The sequence below is a fragment of the Conger conger genome, chromosome 9 (assembly GCF_963514075.1).
Source record: "Conger conger chromosome 9, fConCon1.1, whole genome shotgun sequence".
Classification (NCBI taxonomy): domain Eukaryota; kingdom Metazoa; phylum Chordata; class Actinopteri; order Anguilliformes; family Congridae; genus Conger; species Conger conger.
The window spans coordinates 51,166,180-51,180,314 of record NC_083768.1 but is presented as its reverse complement, the minus strand read 5'-3'; the positions used below and the strand labels follow the sequence as shown (position 1 = coordinate 51,180,314).

The 14,135-nt window shown below is 39.4% G+C and overlaps 1 protein-coding gene across 1 annotated transcript in view; it reads right to left on the bottom strand.

The window, feature by feature from the left end:
* Positions 1-14,135, bottom strand: part of LOC133136197 (solute carrier family 66 member 2) — a 40,346-nt gene that overhangs the window by 24,133 nt on the left and 2,078 nt on the right. Inside the window, exon 2 of the mRNA XM_061253476.1 lies at positions 12,716-12,849. Within this exon, the coding sequence (XP_061109460.1) occupies positions 12,716-12,849 (134 nt within the window). The remainder of the gene's footprint in view (positions 1-12,715; positions 12,850-14,135) is intronic.

Below are 14,135 nucleotides of genomic sequence, written 5' to 3'. Positions count from 1 at the left end.
CACTTTGGGAACACATGTCAGTAGAAAGAGCCCAAGAGAGGTGTTACCAAGTTATTCAACAGGCAGCAATAATCCTTCTCAAAACATCACGACTCAAACCATCCAATAAAATGGCCGTCTTCAAACTCCAGACTCCCCATAACTAGAGTAACAAGTCATCTTTCCTGCTTTCACTGGGAAATAAGCTGAACTAAACTCAGCTGCTTGATCTGTATTGTGTCAGCAGACATCTGTAGGCAACTAATCGGCACTCTATATAAACTATATAAGTGACTAATAAGGCTTCCGGGGTTGAGACCTGCACTGCACCCCAGAGGTAAGGCATTCAGAAGAGCAGCTTTACACAAAGAAAACAAGAAAAGATGCAATCTCCAGTGTGCGTCGTGTCGACAGTTAGATGCAAAATGAGAGTAGAGATTTATTATAATTGAGCCTAATTGCATCCTGATTTCTTTAAATACAGCTCACAGCCAAATCCAGGGACCTGGCGCAGAAAGTAACTCTCGGCAGTCCATGAAAAAGAAAATGGTTACTCAGGCCTGGAATTGCTGAGGACACATTGCTGCACCTGGTTATTGCACCTTCGTGTTTCTCAAGCAATCAAAATGTAATTGAGCCTGACAAACAGAGAAAGAAAATCTAACTGGACTGTTCCCAGTGTGGGAGGGAATAATAGTCCTTCTCACTGAATTACTTCATTCTCAGAAAGCAGCAGGGCTCCGAGGTGGGGCATCCAGATAAAGAAATGGTACATACTGATATCAATAAGCCAGAATAGCACCTGGGGCTATCTGATATGGTGCGGAGGCAATATTCTCCAGTTGGAACAAAATGCAATTGAACACTTCCTACAATTTGATATTAGTCTTTTCCTACCTGTGGAGGTATTTTATCCCACTTTTCTTTGCAGAACTGCTTTAATTCAAACAAATTCATATGTTTGGTACGCCATGATCAAAGGAATCTCCAGAAGAGATTAGAAAAAGGTTGTAGAAATATAACTGTATGGAAAGATTTTAATCCATTTTAAAGGCTCTGGGACTCATCTGAACCCTAGTGAGAATAAATGGAAACAATTGGTACAGTGGCAAATATTCCCAAAAGTAGCTGGACTGCCAGAATTCCTCCAAGAACACAATGACAACTAATCCAGGAAGTCACACACAATCCCAGAAGAACATACAAAGACATACAGGCCTCTCTAGACTGATCTATATCAGTGTTCATGACTCAACAACAGGAGCCATCAACCCTGTTCCTGGAGATCTACTGTCCTGTTGGTTTTCACTCCAACCTCAGCAAAGCACACCTCATTCAACAGCTAAGTTGAGCTGCTAATTAGTAGAATCATGTGTGCCAAATCTGGGTTCCAATGAAAACCTACAGGACAGTAGATCTGCAGGAAAAGGGTTGGTGACCACTGCTCTACAAGAAGCAAGAGACAGGGCAGAAAGGGATTCATGAGACCGTAGCAAGGTGGAAACCACTGCTAACCAAGAGAAACATCAATGCTCCTCTCACAATTGCAAAAAAAAAAAAAAAAAAGCATCTGGATGATCCCCAAGCCTTTTGGGATAATGTACTATAGAGATATGTCGAAAGTTGAACTTTTTGAATGGGTCCCATTCAAAACTAAAGGAAATGCAGCATTTCACAGTATGTCATACCAAAAGTCAAACATGTTAAGTGTGATGCTGCGTGGATGCTTTGCTGCCTGAGGGACCAGGACAACTTGCCATTATTGGACAGAACCATTAATTCTGTTCTGTATCAGAAAATTCTTAAGGACAATGCCTCATCAGTCGATGAGCTGAAACTGAAGCGTAATTGGGCTATGTAACAAGACAATAATACAAAACATAAAAGTAGGTCCACATCTAACTCACTTTAAAGAATTAAAATGAAAAGTAGTGGAGTGCTCTAGTCAAAGTCATAACTTCACTGAAATAGAGATGCTGTGGTAGAACCTGAAAAGAGCAGTTCATGCTCTTAATGTATATTAAAAGCAGAAGAGTGGGTTAAAAGTCCTCCACAGCAATGTGAAAAACTTGGTTGCAATTACTACTGTTAAAGGAGGTGAAACCAGTTATTACATTTTCACAGGGGTGACATTAGATAACTTGTTTTATTAATTCATTGAAACAATAATAATAATAAAAAATGTTTGGGTTTACTCAGGTTCCCTTTGTCTAAGATTACATTTTGAACTTTGAATTTTGATCTGAAACCATTCCATGCAAAAACACATTATTGCAAACTAGTGTATGCAATAAGAGGAAATCAAGAAGGGGGCATACTTTTTGGTATCAAGAATACAATTTCACGCCACTCTACACACACACAGAACAGGATAAATGCAGCAACCAGTTCAGACACCCCCACTCCCTTTCTACCCCTCAGCACTAGACTCTCTGACTTTGCGTTCCAAGAATTGATTGCTACTTTTCAAAAATGATTACTCTCCTTTCTTTAAGTAGAATAATAGGAATTAGTGAAACTGAGCAGTGCAATATAATTAAATTCTCAATGATCAGTACTAGCAAAACGGCAATACGAATAACAAGAGGATGTGGCAACTCTCACAATGGACCCACCCCCCCATCACCCGACAACAATTAAGTGAAACTAAATTCTAATTTTAAATAGGAGCACACAATACATTCGTGATTAAGGGTGACAGTAAATTAGGGTGGTGTTTGTTAGCATTAGAGTGGCTGGAAGCATTCACGCTCCACTTCACAACAACGCCGTGCTAATAAAGGTCGATTTCTCTCCCGCCTTCCCCTCCCGAACGCCCACCTACCCTTTCACCTCAATCGCTTGTGACTAAACTACAACTTCCCGTTACCTGCGAGATCAATCTGCAGCACCTGCATTAGCCCCGCAATTATGGGATGCGACGTGCAGTCAGTTCCAGTGAGCCTTAAATTAGGAATGGAAGCGGAACTGAGGTCTTGTTCAAATGCTGCACTTCAGGCAGGGAGCACTGGGGTGTACTGAAACACGCCAGCTGACACGCCAACACGCCATGTCTTCGCAAAGCCATCCGTCTCACGAGGCGAAAAGTAATATGGGATCACTCCTCAAAACGGTGGGGAGGAGACACAAAGGTTAGTCATAAACCAGTCAGGGATTTCAAATCAATTTCTGAAGACCTGAACCATTCATTAAAATGGGCAGGAAGATATTATCTTGCTCTCAATCTTGGACTAGAAAGGATGGCCTGAAAAATTGTTGTGTTCTGCAGTAAAATAAATATTTCTTTAATGCAGAACTCTTTCTCATTATGAACTGACCCAGAATATCAACACCGACGTGAAAAAAAACATCCAGTGGCTCATTCAGAACCATTTTGCGGACACCTCCACGTACTAGAGGGAGCCAATTAGGCAGCAGCGATGGAAACGCTTCCAACAACTGCGGAAAACTTTTCCACACACTTGCATCATCTGTTTTTCACACTCTAGTACCTCATCCATTCCCCTGGAAGGTGGCAACAAAAAAATTCCTGTAGATTTTAAAACATTGGTACCTTGGGGGAAAAAAAGGGGACTGCTTTGTCTAGTTTATGACCATGGCAAAAAACTACTTTTTTTCAGCATTAAATTTCACTTCCCAACAGGAAAAATATGTAGTCTACCACACTGATAGTCTCACCCTGCCCCCTTGTTAAAAACATCCAGTACTGAACCACTTCAAGCACATCAATTCTGAGAATGCTTTATTATTGTGGAAATAATTTCATACAAAAACAGATAATTGCAAACATCCATAAATCCACGGTAAATGTGGTAGATAAAAACTGAGCTCAAAGGGCAAACAGTGTGTAAACCACTTTAATGCTCCCAAGTGGCTTTTGATTTATTTGCACAGTTTAAGGGTGGACAAAGTTTCCATCCCTAGGGATAATGGTCATGAATACTTCTCGATGAAGTCTGTTGAACAGACTACAACATAATCACAACTGCCCTTTTGAAGATATTACAGGGTTTACCCTAAAAGCTAACCGAAATATGAATAATTTATGTACTGATTTAACCTGCATGTCCCACGACAAATTCACCCCAAGCAACCTTCCCGCCACACAAGCATTGCCTATACTGGTGGAGAAGGGGGGCTTGTTTGTCAAAACAGTACATCACTGAACAAAGTAGTTTACCAAGCAACACAAAGAAATAATCTTGATTTCCATTACAGGAAAATACAATACAAGTAAGCAAAATAAAGGCAAACTTAATACAGCCTGAATGGGAAGCAAGGGACACAATGTGGGCTGATGCAGAGGCTCGACTCCAAAACTTATTTGTTAGCTCCATCTACTGTTTATACAGAAGAACAGCTGCTTTTCACAGGAATGCCGTTGTGATTCACTGCACATTATTCAATATCCTATTCAGTAAAAACAGTTTATATTCAGCCGATCTGAATGTTCTTGAGGTATAATAGAGTCGCAATGTAAACACAGCGGAAAAACAAACTGACACCAAATCTATGCGCAGATAAATCAGCGTAATTGAATTCCCCCGGGGCAGTCATCATAAACAAATCCACACAAAGAATGGTTGCATTCATATAGAAGCAGTTTTTTTCCAATGCCGTCATGGCAACAAGGAAAACTACACACCAAGCAGCATTAGCAAATTCCAAGTTACGGACCTCAACAAACCCTTACAAGAGAGCCAGATGATAAACCACAGACCATAGAACACACCCACAGTACACACAGTACAGTAGACACAAATAAAGAGTTGGTCCTGTGTGAACATCATAACAGACCAGGACTTATGCTGCGTTCCAGACAACTTGGAAGGTGAGTTTAGAACAATAGAACGTCATTCGGAATTCCTGCTTGTGATCTTGTGAGCAAATCCATCTACCCCAACTTCACGAGAAGCAGTTGTCAGACATCACACAACAATGGCAGCACCTATGGAGGCACACATTGGAAAAAAACCAAAAAAAACACCAAAAGACATGTGAAACCATTCTGAAATAAACCATTTATTAACTTTCGCAGATTAGCTACCAATGTAGCTAGACAGGAGCACAGTTAACGAGTGGTATATTTCTTCTGCCATTGGGTCAGTGCAGAATGCGGACAGTTCATGTGGTCATAGACTTGCCACATAAACATGACCAGCTTTTCAGTCAGCCATGTTGTTGTTGCTTATGTTTGCTGTCGTGCACCTGGAACACTTGGAGGTCAAAAGTTGGACATTTCAACCGGGAAATTCTGACCTCCGACAGTAAATGGAGCGCAGCATTAGAGGGTTTTTTCCCCCTTGTGTGAAGAAATGCACAAATCCATACTGGAAATATTGGTATACAGTACCATCCAAAAGCATTGGAACAGCAAGGCCAATTGCGTTGTTTGTGCAATACAAAGAATACACTTGAGGTTGAAATAAAAGGATGAACACGAGAAATAAAAGAATCTCACCTTTTATTTCTTGGTATTTATACTTAGATGTGTTAAGCAGGCCATCAATTTTTTTATTGGAACAGAGAGTATTTAAGTAAATGAAAGTAAATAAGTAAGTAGCATATCCCTTGCTTGTAATAACTCCATCAAGCCTGTGACTCACTGACATAACCTTTTGTGATGCTTTTCCAGGCTTTTACTGCAGCCTCTTTCAGTTGTTTGTTTCAGGAGGTTTTCAGGAGTGAAATGCATGCTCAATAGAGTTAAGGGATTTAATCTATTTTTGCCAGTGTAAAACCTTTCACTTTTTCTCCACTTTCTTGTTGTGTTGGCAGTGTGTTTTGGGTCATTGTCTTGCTGCATGATTGGGAAGTTCCTCCGAATTAGTTTGGACACATTTATCTTCAAGTTGGCAGACAGAATGTTTTGGTAGACTTCGGAAATCATCTTGCTGCTACCATCATGAGTTACATCATCAATGAAGATTAGTGAGCCCACTCCAGAAGCAGACATGTAAGCCAAAGCCATGACACTTCCTCCACTGTGCTTCACAGATGAGCTTGTATGTTTTGGATCATGAGCAGGCCCGTCTTTCTCCACACTTTGGCCTTACTACTGATGAGTGGTCTGCATTTGTGGTATAGCCTCTATATTTCTGCTCTCCAAGTCTTCTTATCTGAAATTCAGATCACTCATCTCAAGTACATATTTTGACCTCAAACTCAACAGTCTTCAGTGTAAAGCAAGAACAAAGGAATTGACCCTGCTGTTCCAATACTTTTGGAGGGGACTGTATATTTAGTCAGACCTACTTTATCTCTGATCCAATCACAGGAAAGAAACATGGTTAGTATTTGGCAATAAATAATTAACATGCATGGCTTCAAAATGCTTTGAATTGGCAGCTTCAGAACACAATTTAAAAAATACACACTAACAGGGTTAACAGTCAAGATTATTCTTCACAGACATGCAGCATAAACATGTTATTTGTAATGGAATTACCATATAAAACTGTTGAATTAAACAATGAATTAAAAATCAAGTTGTGCACACAGCAGACATGTTCACAAGTCATCAAATGAAAGTCTGAGTCAAGCCTCAAGTCTCCAGAATGGTGCAGCCTAAACAACAGTATGGCTTTAAAAATTCATCACGATTCCTATGCTAGTTGAAGATATAGAAACCAGAAGTGTAGATGACATTTTGTATGACATCACATGACAATTGAAGAAACACTATCATCAGAGGCACACACAAAAAAAACGGGTTAGTTCATTAATTTATTCATATATCAATGAACGCCATGAGCAAACATTTCTCAAGATGGCTGGGGAAAGGCTTTGCCAAAACCTGAGGTCTGGGATCGGATTCTACAGCTTTTAATGCCAATGTCTATTACAAACAAACTAAAGCACAAACAGTTCATATTTCAATGACACTGTAATAACAATCAATGTCCACACAACTACAACATAACATCACCTAACAGGACATTAAAAATGACTTCCTTGTATATGGAGCGTAAAGTTTATACTCAGGGTTTTTAAAATGGTACAACCCTTTGCTCATGCAAACACAGCTGCTTCTGTGATCTATGTTGACAATTAAAATGGAAGGGGCTTTTGAAATGCAAGCAGAATAAGAAATTTTGCGCTTCCCTGATGCTGATTAAACGGTGACACAAACATTATAATCTAAGTCTGAAACCTGTCATTTGGCCAACACAAGAGCTGTAAAAAGTGGTGGCATCGGCTCCGGTGTTAGTAAACTGACTGACCTTTCCGGATGGGTTTTCAAATGTCTGATGAAAACTTATGTGGTTGTTCCCGCAGTCTGAATTCTTTAAACCCAAAGGTCAATACATGCGGAACTGTAACGTTAGCTATGTTGCAAGAAATACAGTTTAGGGTGTTGCTATGTTTGCAACTGAAAAAAAGTGCACGGTGTGGCGCGTAAATCATTGAAAAATAATGACTGGTTGTGACATTGTTCACAATGACATTTGGCAGACTCTTACTGTTCACAAGTCATTATTGACGTGCCCGAGTTGAGGCTCAAGCCATTTTTGGACGGGTCTGAGTCGAGTCTGTGTATGTACAACTTAAGCACGACTCGAGTCCCCATCTCTGGCACTCAGGGCCCAAATCCGACTTCAAATCGATTACCCAATCACCAAATCAAAACACAGCTTGTCGGAAACAAACCTAGACAGATGCTTGAGTATGCCCCTCCTACAAGCCACATTTCCATTTGGACACTGAGAATGGGGAAACAATTTGAAGAGCTTGTTGGAAATGGACGTTTAGGGCTGAAATTTGTGTGGCAAACTTAAACTTGTCTTTCTAATGATTAAATAGATTGTTTACACAATTCCGCTGAAAATTATTTCACTTCAGCAAAGAGAACATGAAACAAAAATGAATAACGGAGAAAGTGATCATGTTCATTAATCAAAGAAAAAATCCCTATTTATACCACTTTTCCTGTTTCTCAAGCCAGGATTCACATCACTACATCCATAGAGTTCAATGGAAATGCCTTCTTTTCACCAAGACTCCACCCCAAGCACACATATCACACCTGAAGTCGGGAAGCCATCCCTCAATTACCTTATCTACAAGCCTAATCGCATACTTAAGGAGACTAACTTTTTAGTTTGTAATACATCTGTGATGGGAGAATGAAGAAACCAAAATGGGTTCAGCTGCAGTTAGCCATCAATCACAGAAATCACAAAACCAATCAACAACCAATTTGCTCTCCACAAAAAAAACTAAAAATCCTAATGATCGGTTCAAATCGGATACTGGCAGCAAAGGGTAGGTGCACCCATTTCTGATGTCATAAGACTTCCTTCTCACATTACTAGACATATTATAGCTGAAGCTCATTTGCATGTGTGTAAACCCTTCTAATGATAACAGCACTGACAGGGAAAACTGAAAACTAATGTACATGCAGCCCTTCAGGATGAGTGTACCTACCATGGTCCAGATAACATGCAAAGACATTATCACAGGCTTCAGCTGAGAAGCAACACAAATGACTTTGTTCCAACATGCCAGACTGCAGCGCCACACACAATAATTAAGTTTCCTTAGCGGAGTGTCTACAGAGAATTAAAATGAACATATCACAGATGGGAGATTCAGGCATCAGTTGGGGCAACGTGCGTCTGAGTGAATTAATGCGGAGGTGACATGAAGCTTGAGGGGACTGATGGGGAGACGAGAGAGGGCGAGTGCGAGAGAGAGCCATGCGGTTAATAGTGTTAAGAGGAGGAGGAGGATCGATGAAGCGTGATTGGCTTTCAGTGACAGAGCTGTACGTACCCAGAAATAGCTTCTTGGGGAGTTTGACCTCCTCGTCCTTACTGTCTGTTGCTTCAGACACAAAGCAAAATAAAGGAAGAGAAGAGACAGAAGAAAAAAAATGCTTGGTTTCTTTGCGTGTAGTCACCCCAAGAAGACCCACAAGAGGAAATTAACAGCATTCAACGATTACTGAAACAGAAGCAGCAGCCAACACACTGATGGGTGTATGTGTACTTTATGTGTGAGTCTCTAGGCAGAGTTGTACACAAGACATCACAAATCACAAATATATACCAAACAAAAAGCAACCAATCCCAACCTGATAAGAAATCACACACATAAATGGGGTATTAATTACATCGAAACCAACCAAATGATGCAGTAATCTGTTGAAGTTCGGGAAGCCACTTAGTCTGAGATGTAGAGGTAGAGACTGGCTGGTATGTGCCACAGTAAGCAGGGTAATTCCCTTTTTAAAATATTTTTTCTGTGAACTGGGCACATCACACGGAGACCATGTCTACCTCCATTTTAGCATTTCCTATTTTTACAGTTTCTCCTCTGCTTTTAATTTCCCAACATTAAGAGGGGCTAATAGTTTTTGTAGGCCTGTCGCATTGCTGAAAACCTCTATCCATTTGACGTAGAGCATGCTTGTATTCAATCTACAGTCAGTTCTGTGGGGGACATCAGGCTTATCGTCATAATTAAATTCTCTACCATGAGGGTGGGGGAAACAATGCTGACCGAAATCCTCTTAAATGACAAATACTGTATCTCTGCATACTGTATCTGCATAAAATAGGTGCTTCACTGATCTGATCATGTTTAACTCTGAAGGTTTAAGTGAAAACAGAACTGTGTGTAATGAAAGGACTTGAAAGCATCATGAAAGTAATCTCAAACCTTGGGGGCTCCTACATCGTATGCTGGTCTTTATTAATTTAATCAACTTTGAGTGACTTCTTAATTTAATGCCTCCATTAAATGCATGTATTGGCTGTCAAGTTTTTGTTACAGCTTTGGGTTGTAGGAATTGTGTTTTTGCTCATGGTAGATTAACGAAGTGATGACACATAAGGATGAGCATTCACCTAACGTATCAAAGATGACTGACAGGGCTCTAATGAACAAAAACCCAGTATACACGGCTGCTAGTATGAGCAATATTTCTCGGACATGCAATAATATGAGGTTCAATTTTCTAAATCCAACTATTCAAAATACAGACCCCTGGTACACTGTGGATCATCAGCAGCGGCGCATTTCAGAGTGCCAATAATCTGGCTATTGGCATAGGAGGTTCATTCATGGAAAAGCATTTTAGCTCAGAGACCAGACAGGCTGAGCCAATACAGATGGCTTAAGCTGCTCTAAGCTCTCGTCCTGCCTCTCTGCTCCACGGGGTGTTTTGGAGACTCCGACACTAGTACGCCATGGAGCTCACTACATAATGGGAACAGCAAGCTAAAGGCTCAGTGAAATGGAAAGTTCCAGAAGACCATGTATATCTGGCCCACTCCTCAGGAACACAACACAGAGGCAGTGATGTGCAGCAGTCAGCAGTTTCGTGGGAGCTTTTCAGAAGGGCTCCATTTCCTCCAGCTTGCTTGGCCATTGCACAAATCCTCAAAAAGCACTTCAGGCGAAAGGAAGGGTTTAACACAGACCAATGCCCACACTTACCAGATCGATTAAGGAATTCAATTCAGCTTGAAGAGTTAATTGCTGACTCGATTACTTAGAATTTGGGCCACTCCACGTGAAATTGAAATCGAATGGGCGTGGACAGAAAATGGGATGACAGCCAAACATTGTAGCGGTCCTCAATCCTGGCCCTGGAGAGCCACAGAGCCTGCTGGTTTAGATTTTTCCAGAAGATTTGCAACAGATTCACACCCAAGAAACCAGGCTACCAGAGTTAGCCGCTTAATCAGCCGCTTTAGGGGATCATTTGATTTGCTACTTAAGTGCTGAGAAACAAGAAAAGCCAGCAAACCCACTGGCTCTCCAGGACCAGGATTTAGGACCACTCCTTTATTGTTTACATTAGTTTCCATGTGACAGTGAAATACTTTTATGTAGAGTAGTCATTCACACACTTTTCTTTTTTAGGTGCCTGTTTCATTACATTACAGTGAAGACCGGATTAATTTATTTGCTTGACGGTTATCTTCCCATAAAAATAAAATGAATTTAAACAAATCTCCCCTGTGATCCTTTACACTTTAACCACACTGAATTCTTGCATGGACTTTTAATCTCATGATCCCTCAATTCAAAGTTTAAAAAGTTTTTTAAAAGAGCAGCATTCAGAATGGGTATGTAAATAGGGTGGATTCAAACCATCAAAATCTAAAGTTAATGTGGGAAGAAACGACAGGACAGACAACATGAGTTGATATTCTGTGCCAAGCAAGTTCAAGGTAACCTTGGTGGACCTAACCTATAATAGGTCAGCTACTTCAAAGGGAGTACAAAGGATACAATAAAACCTTTAAATAAAAAATAGTATTTTTACTAGTCATCAACAAAATTGGATGTTTTATTAATACTGTATTATTGTGTGTAAATGTATCATCTTTTATCTTATTTTCTCTCCTTGGGTTGTGAGCTGTGAACACTCCCGCTACAGTCACCCAATGGCTTATTGCGTAGCCGAATTTTTTGAGCAATCCTGGGTGTGAAAACCTTTTTGCTTTCTGACCCCAGGTTGTGCAACACCTGACCTAGGAGTTACTTATGTTGCTTGTTGTTAATGGATATCTTTTGTGAGCTAACATGTGCATGCTGTAAGCCTGGAGATTAAGCATTTGGTCTGAGTGCAGGCATTATCTACACTGCATTTGCTAATTCAGGAGAGGAAGGGATTGATGATAATTTGTTCAACTCTAAACGACCTAGGTAAAAAGGTTTTGTGCGACTGCTAGTGCATAAGGCTGTTTGCAAAGCTTCCCAGTTCAATGATTGCAATGATGACAGTGAAAGTCAAACGGAATAAGCCAAAAGAACAGATGAGACTACACTCGCTGTTGACAAATTGTATATTACTTATTATTATATATTAAAATTTTGTATAATGCAATATGACTGATATTTATGGAGTGCATGGCTACATCTTTCAAAGTTAATTTCCATTTAATCTGAAGCTGTTGAAAAGAAGGTACTTTCCCAAAATTCATAAAGGTGTGAGTTATAATGATACTCTTTTACATTTGATTACAATATTGATTACCGAGTTGCCAACACCCCCTTCCACAGACATTTTATTTTTAATTTTTAAACTAGATGGTTAATCTAAAAATCAAAGCGAGCTAATGGATACCAGGACCAATGTACATGACAGGTGCTACTGTAGGGGAGGGAAATTAATACAATCATGGCAAACAATGAAAAAGTAAGTTACCCACAACAATATATTATACTTCTTTCAGACTTTCTTCCCTGTCCCCAGCATCTACTGCCTCAGTAAATGATTTTTGGATACAATAACTGAATATCTCCTATACTAGATATTTAACCTCTTACAATACCCAAAATGTAAAGGTAAAGATGTACTCATTAGATCATACATTTTATGTTTTTTTTTTTTAAGCCTGTTTACCGCAAAATGTACTATGGAAATAAATTCTACCATATCAGTAATAATTCAGTTGTTTGGATTACAACTGAAGAAAGGAAATGCAGTTGTTTTTAAACCATGGACAACGGTCAATGAACCCATAATAACTGAACTTCGAGGAGCAAACTTGGAGGAATTACATAAGATTTATATTTTAAAGAGGACGCTGTTATACTGCAGTGTGCACTAAACTATGTCACCTATGAGGGGGGGCAAGGGCTCACGTGTTCAGACATGAAGGGGTTTGCATGGCACACAGACCTTATCTTGGGTAACCGCATGTGCCATGTGTGCAATCTCACAGAGGAACAGAGGCCGCTGTGCTGCAAAGCCATAAAAACAGCTGGGACTGACCTATGAAGGAGCGGCGCTTGGTGTTGAGTTCAGCGGCCACACGGACATTGGTGCAGAGGTTCAGCATGATCAGCATGGTGATTATCATTATGATACTCTGCCACAACAAGGGTGTTTCAAAGTACCTGCCAAACCTGTGGAAGGAAGGTACTGGTGAGCATTGGAACAAAAGGAAAATACCTTGAATAGTTCTTGAATAGTCTACTTCTTGGTCATGAATGGCTAAACCATATCCAGACCTATACTAAAGAATTCATACAGGGGTTTTTTGGATGTTGGCCATGCAAATGCATTACAGTATCAACTCAATTGTCTGTACATATGTGGCCTATTATACATTTTTAACAACAGTTTCACATTGATAGGAAACTTTCTACCTTACCATCTACTTGGTTGAACATCAAACACTTTTTGGTCAGTTCCTGACCAGACCCTATTTGACCTCATCTTTGTTTCTAACTGTTTATAATCTGGATATTTACTAGTTCCAGTCATACCATACACCATGTAGTGCTGACGGAGTAAGCAATAAAAGTATGTTTTATGGTGAATAAAGCTCTTTTAATAATCAAAACATGCCGAGACATAGCAGTAACAAGTTTTTTTCTTTTTTTTTTTTAACATAAGTAGGCCTATTATACCTTTTGAAGTACACAAAGTTTAATTTTTACAGGAAACTTTCCACCTTACCAACTACTTGGTTTAATATGCAACACTTTTTGGTCATTTATGGCTGGAGCCAACTTTAGCATTGCATAATTTTTTTATTAATTATGTATTGGACTTCTTTTCCATGCAGCTGTTCTTAACCAAAATATACAGTACTGTGCAGAAGTCTTAGGCACCCGAGACTTTATTATACATACATATATATATATATATATATATATATATATATATATATATATATATATATATATATATATATATATATATATATATATACACATATATACATATATATACATACATATACATACATACATATGTTTATTTTTTTGTGTGTGTTAGTATAAAATAACACATTTGAGATTTCCAAATATACATTTTTCCAAAAGATTTAATTTTACAGAGACATTTTTATATTTCATTTTAAAAAAGTAACATATTACTGTAAGCAATTGACTACTTTTTACATAAAAACTTGATCAAGGCTGTCTGTCAGAAGCAAGGAGCCAACCAAAGTCTGCAGAAGAACTGTGGCAAGTTCTCCAATATGCTTGGAACAACCTCCCTGCTGACCGTCTTATAGAACTGCAGGCTATCTCAGAGAAGTGATGCAGTTTTAATGCCGAAGGGTGGTCACAAAAAATATTGATTGATTCAGTTTTTCTTTTTCTTTTTTTAAAGAGATCTCAATTCTCTTTACATTTAGGACCACACTTTTCACACTCACACCTCTGGCTCCTAAAATCTCATG